The sequence below is a fragment of the Balaenoptera borealis genome (genome assembly GCF_965194805.1).
Source record: "Balaenoptera borealis genome assembly, chromosome: 6".
Lineage (NCBI taxonomy): Eukaryota > Metazoa > Chordata > Mammalia > Artiodactyla > Balaenopteridae > Balaenoptera > Balaenoptera borealis.
Window position 1 is genome coordinate 128,134,124 of NC_138863.1, and position 24,336 is coordinate 128,158,459.

The 24,336-nt window shown below is 56.5% G+C and overlaps 2 protein-coding genes across 9 annotated transcripts in view; both read right to left on the reverse strand.

Moving 5' to 3' along the window:
* Positions 1–450: 450 nt before the first annotated feature.
* ARHGEF4 (Rho guanine nucleotide exchange factor 4) overlaps positions 451–24,336 on the reverse strand; it is a 270,436-nt gene continuing 246,550 nt past the window's right edge. For 5 of the 6 annotated variants that reach the window (XM_082395472.1, XM_082395470.1, XM_082395469.1 and 2 more), the window contains 10 exons: positions 20,601–20,740; positions 9,114–9,293; positions 7,971–8,147; positions 7,712–7,891; positions 6,042–6,274; positions 5,577–5,706; positions 3,967–4,098; positions 2,946–3,189; positions 2,138–2,215; positions 1,338–1,619 (listed from right to left, as the gene is read on the reverse strand). In XM_082395472.1, coding sequence (XP_082251598.1) covers positions 1,468–1,619; positions 2,138–2,215; positions 2,946–3,189; positions 3,967–4,098; positions 5,577–5,706; positions 6,042–6,274; positions 7,712–7,891; positions 7,971–8,147; positions 9,114–9,293; positions 20,601–20,740 — 1,646 coding nt within the window. In that variant the 3' untranslated portion in view covers positions 1,338–1,467. Of the gene's footprint in view, positions 1,620–2,137; positions 2,216–2,945; positions 3,221–3,966; positions 4,099–5,576; positions 5,707–6,041; positions 6,275–7,711; positions 7,892–7,970; positions 8,148–9,113; positions 9,294–20,600; positions 20,741–24,336 lie in introns of all 6 variants that reach the window. The other variant, XM_082395467.1, reaches the window with a different exon arrangement.
* On the reverse strand, positions 9,154–16,560 carry SMIM39 (small integral membrane protein 39). 3 transcript variants are annotated; one of them, XR_014245627.1, is made up of 3 exons: positions 13,276–16,560; positions 12,201–12,410; positions 10,948–11,138 (listed from the first exon to the last, which is right to left on the reverse strand). XR_014245627.1 is itself a non-coding variant. In XM_082395498.1 (2 exons), the coding sequence occupies exon 1, from the start codon at positions 13,743–13,745 to the stop codon at positions 13,284–13,286; it is 462 nt and encodes a 153-aa protein (XP_082251624.1). In that variant the 5' UTR covers positions 13,746–16,556; the 3' UTR covers positions 9,154–9,293; positions 13,276–13,283. The 3 variants fall into 3 exon arrangements, 2 of the variants coding, with proteins under 2 accessions (XP_082251624.1, XP_082251625.1); XM_082395498.1 differs by lacking the exons at positions 10,948–11,138; positions 12,201–12,410 and adding an exon at positions 9,154–9,293 and having other exon boundaries at positions 13,276–16,556; XM_082395499.1 differs by lacking the exon at positions 12,201–12,410.

Below are 24,336 nucleotides of genomic sequence, written 5' to 3' on the forward strand. Positions count from 1 at the left end.
GGAAGGTGTAGTGTCTCTTAAGTTAGGAAATCCAGGGGTTTCAGGCTCAGCCCCAGTGACCTGGGCAGTGTGTACGGGTGTGAAGGTAGCAGGTTGTGGGGAAGGGGAGGGAAGCCACCCTTGTTCCTCCTCTTGTGGTCCGGTGGCCTCGGTCCTCCTGGGAGGAAGACACACCCTTCCCCATTTCACCAAGGAGGAAGGTGAGACCCAGAAAGATTACGGACTGCCTGTCCCCCAAACTCACTTCAGCTAAACAGACTGACTCTGGAAGCAGCCAGGGAGGGAGGTGCTGAGACAGCTCCCAGTTACCCTGAGCCTCTGTCCTCCAAAGCCCTGGGGGCCTAGCTCATTCCTCTAGTCGAAGGAAAGGCCTGGGGTGGAAACAGATAAGTGGCGAGGGCACGAGAAAATGCACAGACTCCCAACAGAAAACAAGGGCCGGCAGCCAGGTTATTTTTCACAAGTTTCTTTATGAAATTAAATGTGGTTTCTGGCTTGGAGAGGGTATAGTGCAAGAGTGACTGTACATGCTGCTGAATTCCCAGGGGCCACAGGGGTGGCTCCGTGCCCCAAGCCAGGCCCTGGCCCCTCATTGGTGCCCCACACTCATTGGTGCCCCTGCTTCCTTCCAACCCACATGCCCACCAGCCTCTGGGTGGGTCAGTCCTGGGTGCTGGGCCACAGAATTCAGTCCTTATGGCTTCTCACACTCACTTAGGGTAAGGCAATCTTTCTGTGTCACTAACAAGTCTTTTTCTCTACCGTTAGAAAAACAAAATCTGAACAAAAAATACTGGAACCAGGTTCTGGAATCACCCCACAGCTACAGGTGGACTGCTCACAAACCCTGACAGAAGTTTTCAGCTGACTATGGTTTTCTTTCCACTATACACAAACACATCACAAGTGAAGAGAGGGTGTCCAGCAGCCAGGAGTGTCTAGAGGGGGACTGGGAAGCGAAAACGGGTGGGCTCTGGGCCAGATGTTTTTGTGGGCAGAATTCCTGGTTCCCATCCACCAGGGACGCAGGCTGCCTGGTCCACCAGCTGGGGGCCTGCACGGAGAACGGGAGGGCAGAGGGGCACACAGCCTGGCTCTGCAGGTGGCCGAAGGCAGAGACGTCTCCTGCCCAGAGAAGACAGGAGCAGGAGCGATGATCAGATGTCCAGAGAAGAGGGTCCAAAGCGGCATTCTCACACGTGGGTGGTTCTGAGCTGTGGCTCCCAGGAGGCCCCGCACAAGCCGAGAGGGTGGCGGGAGGTTCACGTGCTGGGGGCCTGCCTCTCCAGCCAGCGTCTCCAGCGCCCCAGTAGTGGGGAGGAAACCGGGAATGGGGGCACTGAGCACCTCCCACCTCCAGTTTGCATAACAGGCAGAGGAAGGCCGGATGTGGTGAGCCTCGGGGAGGAAAAGCTGGAGGCCCGCCGGCGGGGCAGGTCCAGATGGTGCCATCGGCGGGGCGTGGGCTCACTTGCGGAAGGGCGCCAGCCGGCTGATGCTGTGCCAGAAGGTGGACGGCTTCCGCTTGGGCTCTGCCAGCACCAGGACCTGTTGCTGGGGCAGGCTGGTGGGCAGGGCCGGGTGCTTCTGGCGTGTCAGGTAGTAGGGCCGGCTGAGGGCTGGGCGGGGGAAGAGAGCAGGGGTCGGAGGTGTGTCGGGAGCCGGGTGGCACAGGGCAGAGCCTGTGGGATGGAGCGGGCCGTCCCCAGGCTGCCTCAGACACCCACCCTTGCTCCCCTGGGGCCGACCGCACCCAAGGGCCTGGGCTGCCCTCTGTGGTCTGCAGGGGCCACGGCCAGGGGGCGTGGGAAGGCGTGAGGCCTGGAGCTGCTCTTGGGGCGGCGTTTAACGTTTCTCTAGGAATAGGCTGTTAGTTCCTTGCCAGGAAGCAGCCCTGCCTGGGGAAGTAGCAGCTGGCACCGAGCAGCACCGGTGCTGCTCCCGGGAGCCTGAGGGGCTGGAGAGCAGGAATGTCCACCGTGTCCCTAAGCAGCCTTCCTCACCAGCGGTCCCTCACCACCAGCCTTGGGGAACCCAAACCTGCAGAAGGCAGTGGGCACCTCTGAGGACCCAGGCCCAGCTGACCCTGCTTTGGGCCGGGCTGCCGTGGGGGGCGGTGGGACCACCACCTGCTTACCTTTGGGCTTCCCGACAGCCTGCTGCTTGCTGGCGTTCAGCATGGCCTGCTTCCTCTGTAGCTGGGTGATGGAGAAGCCTGAGAAGGGGCCACAAATGAGAGCCACAGCTGCCCTCCAACACCCCCCTCCCCCCCCACCCCACGGTCCTCTTGTCCTGGCACCAGCGCAGTCTCTGTGTACCCGGCCCTGCCCACAGTACTCGGGGGCTCAGCGTCCTGCCCCACCAGCCTGTCTCGGCCACCCAGGCGGAGGACGTGCTCCGCAGGGGTGCTCTGGTGCACCTCTCGGTGGCCTCCCTCGTCGCCCTGCCCCCTCGCTCACCCTGCCCGGCTCACCGACGTGGCTGGTGCCTACTATCCTTTCTCGGCCCTGTGGAGGCGGCTCCTTGCCAGATCAAGAACCGACCTGGTCGCCGCCCAGCGTGATGGCCAGGGGCCCAAGGACAGGAGGGGGAATGCCGTGGGGAGATGCCGTGCTCACGTGGGGCAGGGGGAGGCTTCTGGAGGCCGGCGCCCACCTCCCACTCCAACTGAGCAGAGGCTCCCAGCCTATGGAGTGTGTGCACATGCGTGGCGGGGGGAGGTGGCCCACGCCTGGGGCCGAAACCACGATGTGTCCCAGAGCCTCGCCAAACCCCGAGGTTCTGCCCCGTGTGAGACCGGCCTCTCACGGTCTCAGGGTCATGCCGACTCCCCGGCACGCGGGGGCAAGGAGGGCTGGGTGGGCCCTCACGGGGCAGCCAGGCCAGGCGGGGTCTCGCACCTGCGGGGGCAAGGAGGGCTGGGTGGGCCAGGCGGGGTCTCGCACCTGTCTCCTGGTCCAGCCGCACCTGCTCCCGCTCCCTGGCGAAGGCCTTGAGCCAGCGCTGCTTCTGCTCGGGCTTCCTGGCACACAGCAGGTGGCTCTCCCCCGAGGGGCCGCAGCGCAGCCGGAAGGCGTTCCTGACGCTCACGTGGAGCTCCCTGTCCTTGCCGTCCTCCAGGTCCACCACCTCCAGGCCATCCATGTCCAGTCGGCCCTTGTAGTAGAGCACGTCCCGGCGGAGAAGGTCCTGCCGGAGACGCCGTGAGCCCCCAGCCCACCTGCTTGCCCAGCCCCTCGGCCTGAACCATTCTCCTGACCACATCCAAGGCCCTACCTCACCTTCTGCCCTGTGCCCAGAAGGGCCGGCGGGCTGCAACCCCCTCCCCAGCAGAAAGTGATCTCGGGAGGGAGCGCGAGCCTGGCTCGGCCCATGACCACATGCTGACCCCATGGTGGAGGAGCCGCTCCTTTCGTTCACGGTTACTGGCTGGCCTGGGGGTCTCTAGACACCCACAGCCTCATGGGGAGGCAGCCACGGAAACAGACAGCAGGCCAGGGCCCACAGTGCGCAGCAGAGAACAGCATCAGTCTACCGAGGTCAGGCCAGAGCCAGCGCTCAGAAGGGCTGCCCGGCCACTTGCGCCGTGTTTTGAAAGGGGAGTAGAAGCCAGCAGCAAAGAGAACGCCTGGAGGCAGCTGGAACAGAGGACCCCAGGGTTGGGAAGGGGAAGCTGAGGTTTGCAGGAAAAGAGCTGGCTTGAGAAGCGAGCAGGGGCTCATCAGGAAGGAGGGTGTTCTTAACAGCGCTGCACACTGGTCAGACTCTGAGGGCCACCCTCCGGTCCCTGGGCCACTAGGCTCACTCTGTAGACAGCCCCCTGCTCTGTGTGTGTGTGTGTGTGTGTGTGTGTGTGTGTGTGTATGTGTCTCATTTTCTCTGGGCAGCTGCTCCCAGCCCTCGACCTCACTCCCTCCATTCCTGCTCTGAACAGGTCCATCCAGCAGGCAAGAGTGACTCTGGTACCTTCTTACAGTAGATGAGCTGGTGGTCAAAGAGAACAAACATCCTCTGCTGGCTCTTGGCTTGTGGCTGTGTGACACGAGTCAGCTCCCCCGAGTGGATGAGTTCCGAGCTCCTGACCAGGAGATCTTCTCCCTGGGGGACCCAAGGGGAGCCGTGAGCTGAGTGCCCCCATCCTGGGGCTCAGAGCAAGGCTCTGCTGGGCTCTGCGTCCTGCCTCTATTGCTGGCTCTGGAAGCGGAGTCCCTACTGGCCCTGCCTGCCCACGGCCCCCGTCGGGCCGGGGTCTGCAGCAAGCAGCAGGCCATAGAGGAAGGGGTTGCTCTTGAAGCCCAAGGAAGTGGGGTGGAGTCAGAAGGCGGTTTGGCCTACGAGTTGGTCGTCTCCGTTAAATGAGGCCCCACAGCAGTCAGTGGTGTGAGCATTTGCAATGTGGCTAATCCCTATCAAGGTGTCATTTAGGTAGAAGATACACCGATTCTGAAGACTTAGTATGAAATCAAGACTGTGACTATTTCACCAATGGTATTTTATATGTGGATTACATGTGGAAATGGTATTTTGGATATACTGAGTTAAACAAAGCATCATTAAAGTTAGTTTCACCTGTTTCTTTTTCTCATTTTTAAGATAGCTCCTAACACATATAAAATTCCCTATGTGGCTCACACGGTACTTTGATTGGACAGTGCGGCTCTAGAGAATAATTAGACCTGGCTGGAAGTCACTTCTGAGGCCCGTCTTTTAAAAGGGGTTTAGGAGGTCTTCCTCTGGCTCAGTATTACTTAGTACCTGAAGTCCTATCATCAGACTTCACACTTTCAGGTGAAGGCCTACTGCACCCAGTTCCTCCAGGAAAACGCAAACCAAAGCCAGGTGTAGTTGGCAGCCATTCAGTTTGGGATAAGTGGGTTTGTGAGGGTCCTTGGTCAGGGCTGGGCCTCAGAACCAATCATCAGGAAAGCAAAAGCCAGGCACCCAAAACAAAACACAAATCAAACACTCAGCCCCCCTCTCAGGGAGTCTAATTTCGTATTTCTAGGATGGGGCCTAGGAATCTTGTTTTTTCACAGATTTTACGGTTGGCGGGTGGGGTTGGAGAGAACAGGACAGGACCATCGCCGTTAGTTCAGGCCTCCGTGCTGCCTTAGAAGACGAGACTGGCCCACGTGAGGGGATTGTGTATGCCAGGAAAACGGAACCAGGAGGCTCCGACCGGTGGCAATCCGTCTCTGGTCACGCTGTGGCAAGCCTGGCCCCTTCTGTTGGGAGCCCCAGAAGTTAACTCGAACTTGGGGGCCCAGCCTGTCCCCGGAGGCTGGCTGGCTGCACCCTGAGAGGAGCATGTGGCATTTGACACGTGCCCCGAGCTCTTCACCAGGAAGGAGGCCAGCAGGCCTGCTCTGGGAGCAGCGCTCAAGGCCTGGGGCTCGGACATGGGCCGGGCTGGCCCGACAGAGGCCCAGCTCTCCCTCCTGACGCTAGCTCCTGTTTGCTGGCTCCCAGGAGCACGGCCCCCTGCTTCAGCGCCCTCCTCGATTTCTCAGGGGCAAGCATGGTTTTAAAGCCAAGGCCGAGCCCCACGGTATTTTCTGGGGCTGTTGGGCCCTCACCTCCCAGTCCTCTATGGAGCTCTGCCACTGAGCGATCTTGTCGATGTTTTCAAGTCTCCGTTTCCGTTCGTTGATGAGCTGGGCCACATTCTTCATGGCATGTAAGGCAGCTTCCACGTCCTTGAAATCCCTGGGGCGGAACAGAGGTGGAAGAGGGCTTACGAGATCAAGAGCAGAGAAGGGCTGGGAGCCTCCTGGAGACCCCTGTGGAGCTGTTTCCCTCTGGGGCTGTGCCCTTGGGCCATTTCTCCACCTGTCAAGTGCATACCCCCATCTTCTCCATAAACGAGGCACAGAGCAGAACTTAATATCCTATTCAGCTTTATTCAGCACAGTCCCTCACTGCAAGGACAGCTCATGGAGGCTGGGATTGTTGTACGTTTCGGTCTGTGCTGTCACCCCAGTGCCCGCAGCAGTGCCCAGCACACTGTAAGCCTCAACAAACCTCCCCCAGCACCCTCCTACCTGTGCTGGGGGTGCGTGTACTTGAGCAGCTCAGCCAGCTGCAGAGGGTACTTGCAGATCTTCTGCACAGGTGTCAGCAGGAAGCCGTCCAGGGAGATGTCGATCATCTTCTGCAGCAGCCGGCAGGCCTCGAAGAAGTACACGTACTTGCTGAGCTTGGCGAGGCGCGAGAGCTCCACGCAGGCGTTGGGGTGGTTGTTGCAGTACTCTGAGTAGATCTGGAAATCCGCTTGCTGTGGGCACAGCTGGAGGTGAGGACGGCTGCCTCCCGCTCCCCCAGGCCACGGGCAGTGTTGGGGAGGGGGAGGGGGCGGGAGGGAGCTCAGGGGGCCCAGGCTCTGTCTACCTACATCTTTGGGCACAAGCTACGCAGAATCGTGCCCAGGGACATGAAAGACCCCAGAAAACTCAGGCACGCGCGTGCCCGTCGCCACCTAGCTTTCTCTGCAGGACCCTCACCAGATATTTTGACGGTATGCCAGGTTTTTGGGTGAAATCAATGATACTAATAAGGAAGGGATATCACGGCCCAAAAGGAGAGAGAGGGAGATGAAGCGAGATCCCGACGGCTGTGCCTCCCGGCTGTCTTCCTCCTCAGCCCAGTGTTTTGCTTCTTCCTCACAAAGCTCTGGCCTCCCATCTGAAGACAGCTGCTGTCAAACTTCATTCAACACCACGTGACATAGATATATCCACGTTGCGTGTGGGTTGTACGGGAGACTCACTGTGCCTGTTTTTGTGTGTAACTGTCATCTACCTGGAGCCAGAGGGAGACCTAGGTCTGACCTAGGACTTCGTGGACTTAGGTGGGAAAGGAGGGTAGCGGCAGCTGGCTGCCGGCCAGGCTGCTGTGACGGTCACACTGGGTGATGCGGATAGCGTGCCTGTTAGACATGCCCTATTTCCCGTTCCCCCGTCACAACTCTGCCTGGTGAATAATTTGGGACCCAAATCCCACACTCACTCGGGTACCCAGACCCACCACCTGCTCCTGAGGTCACCCTCCTCAGCTTTCCTCCTGCCACTGGAGAGGGGTGGAAGGGCCTCCCCAACCCCCCACTGCTAGTAGTCGGAAAGGAGCCCAGGTTGTCCTTGCTGGGCTGAGCTAGGCATCCTCTGCTCAACCCCACATGACTGCCACAGGAGAGGGATAAAAACAAGAAGGAGTCCACCTAGCCCAGACAAGTCCAATGAACCTTGGCTAAGTGTCAACTGGCATTTAGAGTGGAAGTAAGAACTAATTCGACCTCAATTCCCGCGTGCTCACTGTGAGAGGAATCCCAGAATTCGCCAGGAACAGCCCTTGGGGTGTTCAGCAGGTGGCCCAGCCCACCTCTGTCCCAAGCAGATCCTCTCCAGGGCCAAAGCCTAGGCCCGCCTGCTCCAAGGAGCCTTCTCCAGCTTGGTTTGCCCACCTCACCCCACCCTGACCCCCAGAAGCAGAGACACTTCTACAATAGAGTGGAAGGGTGACAGCGGTCGGAGCCAGGGACAGTGGGGCAGGGCAGAGCCCCCAGCAGAGACGGGGGGTCGGGGGCTGCTGCACACGGTGAGGGCCTCGGGGGTGGGCCCGGGAGCAGGGCCCCAGGGCGGGCTGCTCACGTGTTCCTGCACACGGTGAGGGCCTCGGGGGTGGGGCCGGGAGCAGGGCCCCAGGGCGCGCTGCTCACGTGCTCCAGGAAGCAGGCGCCCAGCTCGCTCAGGTGCGGCCGCTCCCGGTTGAACTTCTGCTCCAGCGCCCTCACGAAGGCCTTCTGGCACCGGTAGATGTCCTCGATGTTCCCGAAGATGGTTCGCAGCTGCTCCTCGCTGAACATGTCCACGCGCTTGCGACACTGCCTGAGGTAGCCCTGGGCGCGCGGGCGGCCAGGCTTACCCCGGGTCCCCTCCACCCCCGGCCCCGCCAGCCCGCCTGCCCGCCAGCCTCACCTCGCAGATGTCGCGCAGGTGCTTGATGTAGTCTCGCTCGGTGCTGAGGATCTCGTTGATGACGTTGGTCCGCATCTGGTCCTTGCTGCTCTGCGCCTCGGCCCCGCCGTCCCCGGCCCCGCCGTGCCCGGTCCCCAGCGCCTCGTCGTCCGCGGGCTCGTCCTGGTTCACCCGCAGCTGCAGGCAATGCGGCCGGTCAGCGTCCCTCGGGGGTCAGCGCCCTGCATCCCACCCGGCGGCGGCGGGGAGCTGAGGCTCGGAGGACCCACAGGACCGCAGGGGCAGGAAGCTCCTCCGTCACCCGCACCACGCCCGCAGGGACAGGGCACGCCAGGTCCGAAGGCGCCCCGCTCGCCGTCCTCCCCCGTACATTCGGCTCTGCGAGGCGTAGAGCTCGGAACCGGGCACACGCTCACTACAGGGGTTCTGAACCAGCGCCTGCTCACACTGGGCCCTCTAGGGGCTGTGAAGGAAGCGGCCGGGTGATGTGGCCTTGCCGGCTCTGGGACTGCAACTAGGAGAGGCTCGGGGTGCAGAGGGCTGTTCCTCCAGGTCTGGGGCACGAGAAGCACTCCCCTCCCCACGGCCCTCCGCCTGGTTTGGAGGCTGCGCCTGGATTCCTCCCCTGGAGACCAAAGGCTGCCTTAGGTCTGGGTTCGCTCCCGTGATCTCTTGGGTTAGAGACTTAGCTTGTCCCTGCCTCAGTTTCCTCAGGCGTAGCCATGGCTCCCAGATCCCAGGACTGTTGTGAAAGTTAGAACTGAGATGCCCCGCGCAGATGGTCTGCACAGCGCTTTGGAGATGCCTGGGAAGCCCAGCCGGCTGTGGCGGCTGTACTCTAACACGCAGACCCCCTCCCCGCGCCCGGAGGGGACCACACTTCTGACCCGTTCTTCTCTGGCCACTGAGGACTCCTGGAGGGAGGGGCGGGGGCAGGGCTGGAGTTGGCTGAGTCTCGGTTCCCAGGCTGGGCTTCCTGACACCCACCCGCCCACCCAGCCCCCAGCCTGCAGTCCCAGCGCAGCTATGAGTGGGAGGCCCACACGCAGCACCTCAGACCCCAGAGCAGTTTCAAGCTTGCACTGCTGAGCAGAGCCAGCTGCCTCTTTACGGGGCTAGGAGAAGCTCGGGCCAGTGCCGTACCCGCACAAAGCTTGCTGGAAACCAGCCCTCGCCGTCAGCGACCCGGCCCCACCACCACTCTCTGTTGGTGGCATCCATTACTTCGATGACGTCCCCGGCGTTGAAGCCCAGTTCCTGGTCATCCATGGTGACATGGTCCCAGAGTGCCTCAGCACAGACCACACTGCCATCGCTGATGAGCTGTGGAGAGAACCAGGGAGGGCAGGTCACGGGGGAGAGGGTGCCCCTGCCCTCTGCCCCCCACCCCTGGGAGGGGGGGATCCTGACTCGTGGTACAGAGGGGCGGACGGAGGCTCCCTCTGAGCCAGCTGCTCTTCGGGGGGCAGGGCTGTGCCCAGGGCATGTCTAGACTGGCGGTGAACTTGATCCTTGATTGCTAGAATCCGGGGGAGCCACAGCATCTGAGGGCGAGTGTGCTGCTCCCTCCCCCGCACAGGGCACACCTTCCTCCTGTCCCCGTCCCCACTGGGCCGCGATTAAACTCCTGCCTCTCAGCTTCCCCCATGTCTCTGCTGTGCTCCGTGAGGCTGGCCTGCGGCACTGCCGGCTGCATCTCTGCTGTGCCGGCTGTCCCCTGCGGCATCGGAGGGAACCTGAGAACTGGAGAGGGAGGGGGCTTGCTCCTTCCTAGTGGCTTCCTGTGGACCTGCAGCAGACCACCTGATCAGCAGCAAACACCGCTTCCCCAGGTCTGCTGGTGCCCAGCCACTGCAGTAGCTGGATCCGGTCTGCAGTGTTTCTTGAACGCTTGCAGAGCCAGTCTCGTGGCCCCCTCGGCACCAGCGGAGCAGCACCTCTCCTCAGAGTTCTAGGTCTCCTCCAGCTCACAGAATTCTCAGTTTTAATTATTCCAGTCTATTTCCTTTATTCCCCAGCTCTAGAGAGGAAGGAACATCTCGCAGTTGCCACCTCTGTAACAGAAACCTCAGGGCTGTTCTTGAGCACTTAGCGACTGAGTCACCCACTTTATACCTGGCTAACAATTCTCTATATTAACTTCTCTCTCCGGAAATGACTGGCGTGGTTCCTCCCTCCCACGTGATCAGAAATCGCATCAGGAGGGATGCTCCCCTCCCAGGCAGCCCTTGTGCTCAGAGCTCCGTTTGCCCTGGGCCGACTCCTGCTCATGTAACGTGGGCTCAGTGTCTACTCCGTGGATGACGAGTGGCTCCGCGAGCTTCGGGCAGGAGGAGCAGTGGGCTGGGGGCTGCCCAGGAGGCGAGGTTCGTGCCCCTCTCTACTGGGACCAAGTGTTGGCTCTGATTGTCACAGACCTGGGCTGGCTCTTTGGCTAAGCAGTCAAGGCCTTGGGGCATCACCAGGCAGGGCCTCTGTGCTGTTTCCTCCTCTGAGCTGCTGCCCAGTGGGGGGCCTTCTCTGGGTGCTCCCAGGGCGGTGTGCATGGCAATCCTCCCACCGAAATGGGAACCAGAGTCGGGTGCAGCAGGACTGTCCGGGTCTCCACCTGAGTTCCACTCACTTGTCTCCACGGCACCCCAAAGGGACAGGGTGAGAAGCCGGGGGGTGCTTGGGTACTGGAGCCCACTCAGGCTGGGCCCTTCCTCCAGGGTAGGGCCTGAGAAAGCACCTTCACAAACCACCATGAGGTTCTTCATGTTTTCTTGGGTTTAAACCCGCTCCAAACCCCAGTGAAACCACTCTTCAGAATAATCCACAGCTTATGTGTACACCCATCCTCACAGCAGCAGCTGTTCGAGGGCTGCAGATTCCCGTGGCCCACCCAGGGACCCTGGGCAGAGACCACTGGGCTAATCCTGGGGGCTGCAGGCCTCCTCAAGGAACCACTGTACTCATCCCAGCTAAGAAGACCTACTACAGGCTTGTCCTCTTCTGCAGGGAGAAACCTCCTGGCTGCAGTGCGGCCAGGATGAGACCAGAGGATTCAGCGAGGCCACGTGAGAAGAGCTGGCCAGCTGCAGCCCGGGAGCAGGCATCAGGCTGGGCGGCCCACAGCCGGCACGCGGGCACAAGCAGGCTGCCATCCAGCCCTCAGAGGATCTGGCCCTAGACCAAGAGGAAGCAGAGTGGCTCAAAGGTGGTGTAGTTGAGCCAGTGAGGACGTGGCTGCAGGTGAACATTCCCGTACAGGGACACTGACCAAGGGTGAGTTTGCCCATCAGGATGGAGACTATTTGGGAAGGTCTGCACGTTCTGAGTGATGAGTTCCGGAGACTGGGGAGGGTTCACCCCTGGAGCTGCTTTCGTAACCTGAGGTTTGAATCTGGCAGGGAACGAAACTGGTTTATTAAGCTTCGTAGTTTTGATCCTGGGGAAGTGGGTGTTCTGAGACTCCCTGTTCCTGCACGTCCCCCGGCACGCACCTGCCAGTGCACATTCACAGGCTGGCTAATGGATGCTACACTCTGATCTCTTGAGAACAATCTGCTAGATCGCAGGTGGATGCCGTCCGTCCTCAGGTCCCACGAGCTGCACGCGCTAGTCCCCAGGACAGCATGGAGGGAGTCCCCACTGCTAGAGCCCAGGCAGGGAGGAAGCACTGCAGACACACCCCACACAGCCCAGCTTCTGACCAGTTCCCTTCCCAGGTTAGTCCCGCCTGATATTAATCAGGCCAGGCATCTCCCCCGTCCCCACCTCCCCTCAAATGAGCCCTGAGCAAAATCCCCGCTTGCATGGCCCAGTGCCTCCTGCCTGCCCCCGCTTTATTCCGCCGGCCCTTGCGGAGAGGTGCGGGTCCTCCGCAGGTGGTTTCTTGCTCAGCTTTGGGAAGGGCTCCAGGTGTGGGGCAAAGAGGCAGGGCATCCCAGAGAGACCAGGATTCCTTACACCTTTATGGACAAGCCCCCATACCCATCCTGACCAGTCACCTAGAAGCCCTTGATGGCAGGGGGTAGGGTAGGGTGACCTTTGCCACTTCCTTGTCCCAGCGACTTGCTGGGCACAGGGGACTTGATAGACACACAGCCATGAACAACTCCCCTGATACCCCTGTGCCTCGGTCCCCATCAGAACCCAGAGTAACAGTGGGCTCTGCCTGGGTCACCAAGCTCCCGTGTAGATCCACAAACAGGAGGTGCTCAGACGAGTTACAGCTACGACACTAACCATTTATGTGATGTCACTAAGACAAGATGTAGCTCCAAGAGGTCAGAGACGCACTCTACTTTCAGGACAGCCCGGAGGCTGCCAGGGCCGGTGCTGGGTGGGCTTCTGGACAGAGGCCCTTCCTGGCACTCTGTCTGAGGTGCAGCTGCACTGAAGCCAAAACCCAGGCTGGGCAGGCCCAGGGGCGAGGGGTCCGGGCTCCCTCCTGGCCTGGCAGTGGGGAGCATATGCTGGCTCTGAGGTACGGCGTGTTTATGTGGAGGCAGGTGGGGGACTGTCCCGGACGGCGGGGGGCACTTTCAGGACGAAGACAAGACAGGGACAGGGTGCTGGATCCCCTTTTGTGCCTCTGAGAGTTTGACAGGGCTGGGAAAGCCAGGCTCTGCCGCAAAGCGCCCCCTGATGAACACCCGTCACCCTCCCCACCCTGCCCCACCTCCCAGCTGTCTCACACAGGCACGCTGGTGGAGGAGTCCACGCCGACAGTCTGGGAACACAACGCAGATCCCACAGGCCCCCGCGCACGCAGCCCAGGGGTGCCCACCTGCAAGGGGCAGGGTGGGGGGCGGCCGTGCCTGCAGTGGGGGCACGCTGACTGAGACCACTTATTTAACACCTAAAGTGGGAAAAGCAACTGCAGGCAACATAAGCAGAGGGGCCCACTCATCCTCAGACATCTCTCAACCCGCACAGGAAGGCATGTCCAGATCCGCTCACACGGTGGTCACATGTGCAAGTTTCCCTGACAACCAGACAGCCGCGGCCACAGCTGCATCTGCACCCTCAGTGACACACACACACACACACACACACACACACACACACGACAGACGTTAAGGACCCCATGGCACATGGGTCACCGCGCCCCTGAGTCACCCACCCGGCCGTGCCCCGGGGGACGAGCACACAGACGGGCCCCAGCCCACGAGTTTGAGGGGTAGGCCTCCCCTCGTGGGGCGGTGCGGGGCTCTTGGGGCCCCGCCTCGGGCAGCTGGGGGCTGGGGGGGCCACAGCCGGAGCCGGGAGGCAGGAACGACGCGCAGCGGTGGAGGGGGCCCACGCCGGCGCCACTCACCCCGGCGGTCAGCGGAAGGCCAGCAGGAATATCAGCACGACATTGATGAGCACGAGCAGCGCCAGCACGGCGAAGACCACCACGCGCTGGGCGCCGGGGGGCAGGTTGCAGCGCAGGAGGGCGCGCAAGACGCTCCCGGGCGGCGCTGGGCGGCGCCGGGACTGCGGGGCCCTCGCCATGGCGCCCAGCCTCCCGGCTCCGCGCGCCCGGGGATCCCGCGGCGACAGGGCAGCCGCGGGGCTGCCGGAGTGCCCAGAGCCGGGGCGGAGCCGCCGCGCTCCCCGGGCCGGGGCTTCTCCCTCGCCGCGCTCGCCGCGTCCCCCAAGACCCGGCCCAGCGACCCGGCCGCCGGCGGGGGCGGGGCTGGGGGCGGGGCCGGGCCGGGCGGCTCCCGCCTGCGCCGCGTTCGGCCCGGGGCGCCGCCTCCCGAGGTGTCTCCGCGGTCCTGGCTCCACGCCGGCCGGGCGCATAGATGACCACAGTAGCGCTTGGGGTGCCGGGGGCCAGGGGTTCTGAGTCCTAATACCAAGGGCTGCCCTTGGCTCCGACAGCACAGATGAGTAAATGCGGCTCTGAAAGGTCGATTTGCTCTGTCACAAACTCGCCCAGGAACTTGAACTCTGGACAGACGGGCAGATCCGTGCTGAGATGCTCCAGAAAGGCCCTGACTCAGGACCTCTCCTACTGACCTTGCCCATCAGAGCGGCATTTTGTTCCTATGGGAAAGCAGCTGGCTTCTTCAGCCGCTAACCCTCCCTCCCCCGTTTCACCTAGGTATGATTGACAAAAACTGTATATATTTAAGGCGTACGACTTGATATTTGATATACACTGTAAAATGACCACCACAATCAAGCCACTGTGGTGGCTGGATTACCATTTCCATCTCCTCACAGAGTTACCATTTTGTCTGTGTGGTGAGAACACTTTAAGAACTAACCACTCAGCAAATTTCAAGTACAATACAGTATTGTTAACCATACTCACCATCCTGTACATGAGATCCCCAGAACTTATTCATCTTGCATAATTAAAACTTTGTACCCTTTGACCAACATCTTCCCACTTCTCTCTCCCCCAGCCCCTGGCAGCCACTCTACTCTCAGATTCTATGAGTTTGACTTTTAGATTACACATATAAGTGCAATCATGCAGTGTTTGTCTTTCTGTGTCACTTAGCATAATGTCCTCTAGGTTCATCCACCTTGTTGCAAAGGGCAGGATTTCCTTCTTTTTTAAGGCTGAATAATATATATACCACATTTTCCTTCATCCATTCATCCGTTGACGGACACTTAGGTGCTTCCATATCTTGACTATTGTGAATAATGCTGCAGTGAACATGGGAGTGCAAATATCTCTTCAAGATCCTGATTTCATTTCCTTTGGATATACACCCAGAAATGGGATTGCCGGATCATATAATAGTTCTATTTTAAATTTTCTGAGGAACCTCCACACTGTTGTCCAAAGTGGTTGAACCAGTTTACATTCCCAGCAACGGTGTGTAAGGGTTTCCTTTTCCCACATCCTTACTAACACTTATCTTTTGTCTTTTTAATAATAGCCATTGTAAGGTGTGAGGTAATGTCTCATGGTTTTGGTTTGCCTTTCCCCGATATTTGAATGTCCAGTAACGTTGGGCATTTTCTTTTAAGAGATGTCTATTCAGGTCTCTTTGCCCATTTTTTAATTGTGTTATTATTATTATTATTTCTGGTTTGTTTTTTGGGTTTTTTTTTTTTTTTTCTATTGAGTTGTGAGTGCCTTAGAGATTTTTGGATATTAACCCTTTATCAGATATATGGTTTGCAAATATATTTTCCCACCCCATAGATTGCCTTTTCACTCTGTTGATGGTTTCCTTTACTGTGCAAAGCTTTTTAGTTTGATGCAGTCCCACTTGTCTATTTTTGCTTTTGCTGCCTGTGCTTTTCAAATGTGTCATATACAAAAATCATGGCCCAGAACAATGCCAAGAAGCTTTTCCCCTGTTTTCTTCTAGTAGGTTAATGGTTTCAGGTCTTACATTTGAGTCTTTAATCCCATTTTGAGTTGATTTTTGAGGGTCCAATTTCATTCTTCTGCACGTGGTTCAGCAGCTTTTGAAAAAAACCCTATGTCAGGTACCCGGGAGTTTCTACTGCCTCCCAGACAGAGCTTGCAACCTTAACCTTGCAGGGCTCAGAGCTCATGTGCAAGCCTGTCATTCCATCCACAGTGAGGAGCTCTGTCACAGTCACCGTGCCCCTCTGAAGGGTCAGGAGGCTGCAGCTGAGGGGGGCCGAGGAGACTGAAAAGCAGCTCAGAAGTGGGCAGAGGTTTCCGGGCTCCATGGTCAGCTCTGCGGCTCCTGGGGCAGGAGAAGCCAATGGAGGGATTACGTGCAGAGGCTGGGTGTTCCCTTGTGGGTGGCTGTATGTTCAGGTTCCGTGTGTGTGTGCCAGCTCTATATGCATGTGAGTGAGTAGAGACGAGGGTACCTGTGGACGTCACCATCCTGCCAAAGAGTGCAAGTGGATGCTGGGATGTATGTGCGCAGGTGGGTACCTGTGTGTGTGGCAGAGGAGGGTTGGGATGTGTCCAGAGGGGCTGTCTGCCCCCCTCAGATCTGCAGATTCAACCTGGGCCTATCTGTCTAGTTGGGGGAAAGAGTCTTCTTTTCCTGCCCAGTTCTTCAAAAAACTGGCTCAAGATTTTCTCCCTCAAGCTCTCACGAGGATTGTGGGGACTCCCTACCGCCCCAAATCCCAGCACCGGTAAAACTGTGTGACGCCTCTGGTGGGGTGTGGCTCGGACCCCTGACTTGAGTCATTGTGCCCCTGTGGTTGCAGAGCCATTGGACACCCAGGAAGGAGGGCACAGTGGGCTGCGTGACCTCAGGCCACCAGGCAGGGTGGTTCCAGGAAGCCACTGGTCGGCGCAGCACTGAGCGCTGTGGGTCTACAGGACCTTCCTGCTGCCGCCTGGCCGCGAGGCGAGCTTCAGGACTCCAGCCACGGCCCAGTTCTGGGATGACGCTTGTGTCCCCTGTGCAGCTGAGCAGCCTGGGAGACTTTAAGTGGCAGAAGAACCTTGAACCTGGGCCGGGATGGAGGACTGAGAGGTGGCTTCTGCCCCACCCCGGGGCACCCAGCCTTCGGATCCCGGTTATCTGGGTGGACGGCAGGGAAGATAGTAGCAACAGTATTTCTGTGTGTATTTCATGACCAAAAACAAAGCCAAAAAAGCTTGAAAACAAAGGCCCAGGCCCTGGAAAGATTCAGGCTGAAAGGATCCAAGCCCGCCAGGCCAGCTGGGTGGGTGTGCAGGTCTGTGAGGGGCAGGACTGCCATGGAGCGGGGGTGACCTAGGTGTCTGGGACAGGGCTTCGGGAGGGTGAGGGAAGAGGAAGGCTGCTCTGGGCTGCCGGCCATGGACACTCGCAGGCCTGGCGCTGGGGCCTCGAGCTGCTCCTGCCCCGTCTCTCGGACACCTACGTCCGTTTGTCACCCAGCTCATGGCGCGCGTGAGGGGTCTGGAGCCCTGACCACTACTGGGCTCCTCCCTGGGGCCGGGGAGGGGGTGCAAGAGCCAGGTCAGGTGTGGGGACAGATACCCAGGGTCACAGGCACCGGGGAAGGCAGAAACTCCTGGAGAGAGGGTCAGACTGCCTCCAGGAAGGGGTGGTCACAAGCCAGCCTCGCATCCTGCGGTGTTCTCTAAATGCTCCACCGAGAAGTGCTGGGAGTAGGTGGATGGCCAGACTGTCTTCTGTCCTTGGTGACCCCATGGCCTGGTGGGCCGGGCCAGTCCTGCTTCCCACCTGCTGTGCTGGCCTAGTTATCGGCAAAGCTCCTTTTACGCTTTAAGCCCCAGGTTGGAGGACAAGCTTTATGTCTGTCTGCCCTCTAGTCTGGGTGTCATCTTCTCTCCGCAGGATGATCCAGGAGCTGCCCTCAGCCCCACCTTGCCCTCCTGGAGCAGGGCCATCAGAGCAGATCTACACACAGGTGTTTGGAGGGGAGCTGGACATTCGAAGGCCCTCAGCTCCGTGCAGGAAGTGGGCAGAGCTGAGGGGAAGCCCAGCTCCACACGCATGCCGTCCTCCAGCACAGCTTGGCCTGGCCCGGAGGGGAGACTGCCATCTGCAGGGCAGTGGGTGGGCACCAGGAGACCCCAGGCCTCCTGGCTGGGAGCCGGTCCCATCTCACAACTTGGGGTGGGGGGGGGTTAAAAAGAAACAAGAACAATGTCTTCCAAAGACACTGCCTACTTTCAGCCCTCAACTCTTCAGAAAAAAAATCCCTGGGCTAAGAATGTCCTCAGGCCTGACCTCAGGGGTGACGCCAGCTCAGCAGAACATGGCCGGAGCTGTGGAAGACAGGGAGAGGGTGGGAGCGGGGTGAGGAATTGAGCAGACAGGCCCAGGCCTGGGCCCGGGTCACGGGCATCTGGCGGGGACAATACTGAAAGGAGAGGGGACACTTCTGGGCCCTGATGTTAACTCATCCTGCAGGAACTGGACAGTCACAAGGCACGAGGCACAAGTTAGGGGCAGAGGATACAGGATGAACAAGACACCGCGCCCCCTTCTCCTTCCACTGGGGCACATGCAGAGGAGGCCAGGTGCCCACACAGACGGGCAGTGCCTGCCGCCACCCCGGCGGTCAGCTCCCGGAAGGCAGGACGATGTCCTCTGCACAGCTCTGTCCCAGACCTGAGACACTGCCTGACACGCACTAAACACTCAGTAAGTGTGTGTCACATGCATGTGACACACATGCACACACCGCACACTCAGATCTTCACGTGGTCACACACGCGCTCCTCATGTACCCAGGACACGCCCGCTCCTCAGGCCAGGTGGTTTCGGTTGCCTCCTGCTTAGGAAATTGAAGAGCGATCACTCCTTAGGTCACCAGGAACGAGACAGCATCCCAATTTAGAACATGACACCAACGTATTCTTAGAAAATACAAGTGCACGTGTGAGTTTGGCGCAAGCCAGATGCTATTTAGTGTGGACTTCTCTCTGACACGTGTTGCTTCTATTATCTCCAAGCCTGAAACCCACACTGGCCCCCAGTAAGCCTTCTTGCCTCACATGCAAGAGCTGTGCGCGCCGAGGGGCCGGGGGTGCAGAGCAGGGCGTGCTGCTCTCGCGAGGCTGGGGGAACCAGCCTGTCATCGGAGAGTCACCTCTTACGTCTCTTTGGAGTTCCTGATAAGGCGAATCTATTTAATGCTGCCAAGGAGTCGTAACGAATACAGCCTTTCCCGGGTACCCAGTACACCTGGGCACGGTGACTCTCCTACATGCCAGTGGGGCCCAGGGGCCTCATTCACCCCACACAGAGGAAACAGAGGCCCGAGACGGGAATGACCTGCAGCAGGTCCTCCACTAGCCAGCAGCCCAGCCCCTGCCCCGTGTCAGCCTTGTACCCCTGGAGGGGCTCTGCTGCCTGGCCCGGCCGTCCCCCTCCGTGGCATGCTGCATCCTCACCCCACCCCGGGCGCTCGCCCAGGGTCCAGGGAAGACCAGCACCCTGGGAGCACTGAGGGCTCTAAACACAGGTACACCACCAGCACCCTGTCCACTCAGTAACCTCAAATACCAGGCAGGACCTTTGAACCAAACAGGAAACAAGTTCTCTAAGCAGCTAAAATAGGTCCTATACAATGCATGGTCTAAATTGCCTTCATTGTCCTTGGCCAGAGCCTATTTGTTCTTCTAGAGCACTCCTGGCTCTTGGCTTTCCTCATCCAAAGCATCTTAGAATGGACAATTTGTCAAGGGCCAAAAAGGCACCTCCCCACCGGCAGCACGATGTGATGGGCCAGATTCCACCACCAGGTAGGAGACGAACAGCTATAAAAAGCAGACACGAGAGCTCTAACGACGCAGCACTGATGGCCAATCAGATAACCCCACACCTCTCCAGAATCCCGGAAAGCTTTATGTTACTATTCCCTCCTCATTACCATCCTCGTCACCGGAGGTTGAGAACCCACTGCGTGCCACGTTACTTACGTTTGTCCGTCCTCCTGTAACCGTACGGTCATCCTATTTTACAGTTCAGCACTCAGAGGCTACCTGCTCAGATCTCCACACCTGGTCGCTGGCAGGGAGGAGCTCCCATCCACATGTGAGAGGCTCTCCCCCTGCCCCACATGGCCTCCCACCATGGCTGGGCCCCAAGACTGAGGGCGGCTGAATCTTCAAGAAAAAGCAAACCATTCTCTGTGAATTCTGCTAAGATGACATCATTTTGGAGCCCCTTCCATTCAAAATAGTTTATGAGAAGCACTTATAAAGAAAGCCTTCATATATTGGAAAAACCAACTTATTTGGATGTTTATTCCTTCTGCATCATGGATTTTGATGAAATCATTATTAATGGCTATTTTAAATCATCATTCAGAGCCGGGCCTGTGGGAAGCACTGCTGCACTGGTGACTGTCAGGTAGGTAATGAGGGCACCACACTCCCGAAGGGCTCCAGAAATGTTAGAAGCTAACTGTTTGTACATTGATCTCGTGAGGGGAAAATCTTCTGCAAGATCGTGGGTGGTCCGATTCTCGTTTTAATGAAGGAGAAATACATTTATATCATGGCCAAGAGGAGAATGTGGTGCTGTTATGGCCATGTGCTTGTGCCAATTACCTACCACATTATGTTCAACAGCCTTCTCCAAATTAAGTGAAAAAGAAGGGAAGAAAATAGATGTATGAGTGAGAAAAACAGAGGGGCGTCCAGGTCTCGAAATTTCTCCTTCCTTGGAGAATACAAAAGGAGGACTTGGCATGGGGACCAGTTTTGCCTAGATGAAGTTTCGTACTGATCTCTTCTGCTTAGGTAGGAACAGTGAAAAGTGGTAACATATACTACACAGTTGTCATAGCAACAGCAATACTCTCTGAGCTCTTGGATTCAATAGGGAAGAAATCACGTGCCTTGCCCAGGTCCTGCCCAGGCAACTGGTTGAGAGGCCAGGGGCTAAGCCCTGGCCTCCCTCCTGCCAAGCAGAGCTTCTTCCATCCAGGACGGCGTTACAGGAGTTACATCACAGGTCCTGGGTACCACACCTGCTATTCTGGGTTCCTTCTAGGCCCCTTGAGGGCTGAGGGGAGGGTCCTGGATTTGACAAGCTCTGCTCGTGGACACCACATTCTAAAGTGAGAGCCACAGGCTGAAACTGTGTGGAGTGCACGCCGGTGCCACTGTCATCTGCTTGGAACACAGACTGTGGACATCCAAGGCCTGCATGAGTGTGCTGAAGTCGCCCCGATGGCCAGGCCGTGCGTCCCAGCCCCATCCCTTCAGCCATGCAGCCCTGATCCTACCTCGTTGATGGCCAGCTGCTCGCCGCCCCCTCCAGGGTGGCTGTAGTGGTGGCTGGAGCTGTGCACGTCATCGTACGGGTCCTCCTCACTGCCCGCCTCGTCCGCACAGAGCGCCATGTCCAGAGCTCCATCAGGGAGGGCTGGAAGGACAGAGAGAGCAGCTGCTGAGGAGGAGCGAGGGAGGGGACACGCGGAGAAGGAGACGAGCCTTTCCGGGATAAACGCTCCTTCTGTAAGAGGAGGGAGAGGGTCCGGGGGCCAGGTGCTCACACCATTCTTGCTGCAGAGACACAGTCTGGTTGAAAAAGTGCACTGGTCGACTTTCACACGTCACTGTAAATCACCTACCATTCAGTCCCCACCAGCTCTGTAAACAAGGACACACAACTATGCGCCGTGGCATGACACTCGAGTCCCCTCCCGCTGAATTCAATTCAAAACCACTTACCAATGTGTCAGGTATACATAGTATACTTTACCGTACCTCATACATGGCATAAGGCCCTTAAAAATGCTAACAACTTCTTATTAAACATATATATAATCTCTCCAAAGAAATATACAGTATATACATGCAAATATTGTTTGAAAATTAATAAAATGAACACCTGTGGTACTTATCATCCTGTTTTAGAAAATACCAGAATCTTAGAATTCAACCTCCTGTATATCCTACTCCAATCCCATTCCCCTCTCTCTCCTTTAGAGATATCCAATATTTCAAGCTTTTTATAAATTATACCCAGGCTGTCTTTGTTTTAGCATTTATTTCTGTTGAGTTTTGCACGGTTTGACCTCATGTAAATGGAACCATCCAGTAACTTTTCTTCTCTGATTGGCTTTTTTACTCAACAGCTCATGTAGTTGTGATGATTCAGTCTCCCTGATGCACAGTCTTGCGTTTTGTGAGTATCTGCAGTTTTGCAGGCGCACTGCACTGCTGCAGAACATCGGGTGTTTCCCAAGCTGTTGCTGGTACAAATGATAGTGCTGCAGACACATCCACCAGCCACCTGAGCATAGGTCGCAGACTTTCTCCCAGTGTTTCCCAACCTCTTTTTCGTTATTGCCCCCGCCCAAAGAGCCTTTTATACATTGTTTTCCTATTGACCCCAATGAAATTTTAGTACCACGAATATACTGTATATTTTAAAGTCCTATTGCTCTTTGGAGGATCACAAACCATTGTAATACCTAAGATTTTCGCCCTCTTGGATGAAACCATTACCCGTGGAGTGAATTCACGCTCCTGGGTATAGACACCTAGGTATGGCATCCCTGGGTCCCGGGTATGCCAAACTGTCCCCTAAGCTATCCTACCAACTTAGACTTCAGACAGTGTGTATGAATGTTTCCAACTCTACATCCTCCCAACTCTTGGGATGGGCATTGTCAGACAGTTTCATTTTTGACAGGCCGATAGGTATGAAATGGGATCTTAGTGTAGTTTTAATTTAAAATTCCTGCTTACTAATGTGTTGAACATCTTATCTTCTATGTTTATAGATTATCTGTATTTCCTTTAATGTGAAGTGTCTGTCTATTGAGTTGTTTATCTTTAATATAATCATTAATGTAAAAATATATTTCTATGTATGTATAGTTTATATACATACACTTTCCCCCTCTCTTCTGGATACCCATCTGTGCCACAAGTATCATCTCCCTGTTTGTGGCGTGTCGTCTCTTTTTTTAAAAATTTTATTTTATTTTTGGCTGCGTTGTTGGGTCTTCATTGCTGTGCACGGGATTTCTCTAGTTGCAGCGAACGGGGGCTACTCTTCATTGCAGTGCATGGTCTTCTCATTGCAGTGACTTCTCTTGTTGCAGAGCACGGGCTCTAGGTGCGTGGGCTCAGTAGTTGTGGCGTGTGGGCTCAGTAGTGGTGGCTCACGGGCTCTAGAGCGCAGGCTCAGTAGTTGTGGCGCATGGGCTTAGTTGCTCTGTGGCATGTGGGATCTTCCCGGACCAGGGCTCAAACCCATTTCCCCTGCATTAGCAGGCAGATTCTTAACCACTGTGCCACCAGGGAAGCCCGTGTGTCTTGTCTCTTTAAGGTGCTCTTGGTGAACAGAAGTTCTCAATTTTATTTTATTTTATTTACTTATATTTTGGCCATGCCATGTGGCTTGTGGGATCTTAGTTCCCCAACCACAGATCGAACCCAGGTCCTCGGCAGTGAAAGCACGGAGTCCTAACCACTGGACTGCCAGGGAATTCCCAAGAAGTTCTTAATTTTAATAGACAAATTTATCAATTTTATCACATATGGTTTATTTTTTATTTTTAATTTTTAAAATAAATTTATTTATTTATTCATTTTTGGCTGTGTTGGGTCTTCGTTGTTGTGTGCGGGCTTTCTCTAGTTGCAGCGAGCAGGGGCTACTCTTCGTTGCGGTGCGTGGGCTTCTCATTGCGGTGGCTTCTCTTGTTGCGGAGCACGGGCTTTAGGCATGCAGGCTTCAGTAGTTGTGGCACGTGGGCTCAATAGTTGTGGCTTGGGGGCTCTACAGCTCAGGCTCAGTAGTTGTGGCACACGGGCTTAGTTACTCCGTGGCATGTGGGATCTTCCCGGGCCAGGGCTTGAACCTGTGTCCCTTGCATTGGCAGGCAGGTTCTTAACCACTGCGCCACTAGGGCAGCCCTCATGTATGGTTTATATTTTTTGTTTTTAGGAAATTCTTTTCTACCTTAAGGTTATAAAGATATTCTCCTTTTGTGTCTTACAGATTTTTTTTGACATTTAAGTTTTTAATGCACTTGGAAATGATTTTTGTGTTATCGTGTGTGGTTGGAATCTGTAATACTGTGATTTATAATAAGAAATATATGTTTGATGTTCAACCCGTCCCTGGCACAGAGCTCCTACAACCCTTGGAATTTCCTGGGATGAGAGTGACAAAGGTGTCTTCTGTTATGTTAATGATGGGGGTCCCCTGAACTGACCTGGGAAACCCTGTGTCTGGGCCTGGGAGCCAAGTGGTCTGAGCCCAGCTTGGGAGCAGGAGCTAAGAGCCTTCTCCTGACACAGAGTCAGGAGTCCCAAGGAACCCTCATAATTTTTGTTTCATTTATGTTTTTAAACTGTTTTATTATGGAAACTTTCAAATGTGTACAAAGGGAGAGATAACAGTATAATGAACCTTGTACACCCATCACCCAGCTTCAACAATTCTCAACAAGTGGGCAGTTTTGTTTCATGATCTATATCCCCTCCCCACTAGATCCGAGGCATGACATAATTTCATCTGTAAATACTGTAGTATATGTTTCTAAATAAGATGAGGACTCTTTTTTTTTCTTTTTAAATTAAACAGCTTTTCTTATTTATTTATTTATTTAAATTAAAAAAATTTTTTTTGGCTACATTGGCTCTTTGTTGCTGCGTGCGGACTTTCTCTAATTGTGGCGAGCGGGGGCTACTCTTTGTTGCAGTGCGCAGGCTTCTCGTTATGGTGGCTTCTCTTGTTGTGGAGCACGGGCTCTAGGTGTGTGGGCTTCAGTAGCTGTGGCTCGCGGGCTCTAGAGTGCAGGCTCAGTAGTTGTGGCACAAAGGATTAGTTGCTCCGCAGCATGTGGGAACTTCCTGGACCAGGGATCAAACCCATGTCCCCTGAATTGGCAGGCGGATTCTTTAACCACTGCGTCACCAAGGAAGTCCCAAGATGAGGACTCTTTTTTTAAAAAGTGTAACCATAGCACATATCTAAAACAGACTATAGTCTATCGAAAGTTG

What these genes read in the sequence shown, in the direction of transcription:
- SMIM39 (XM_082395498.1), bottom strand. Translation starts at nt 13,745, where the DNA reads ATGCGCCCGGCCGGCGTGGAGCCAGGACCGCGGAGACACCTCGGGAGG.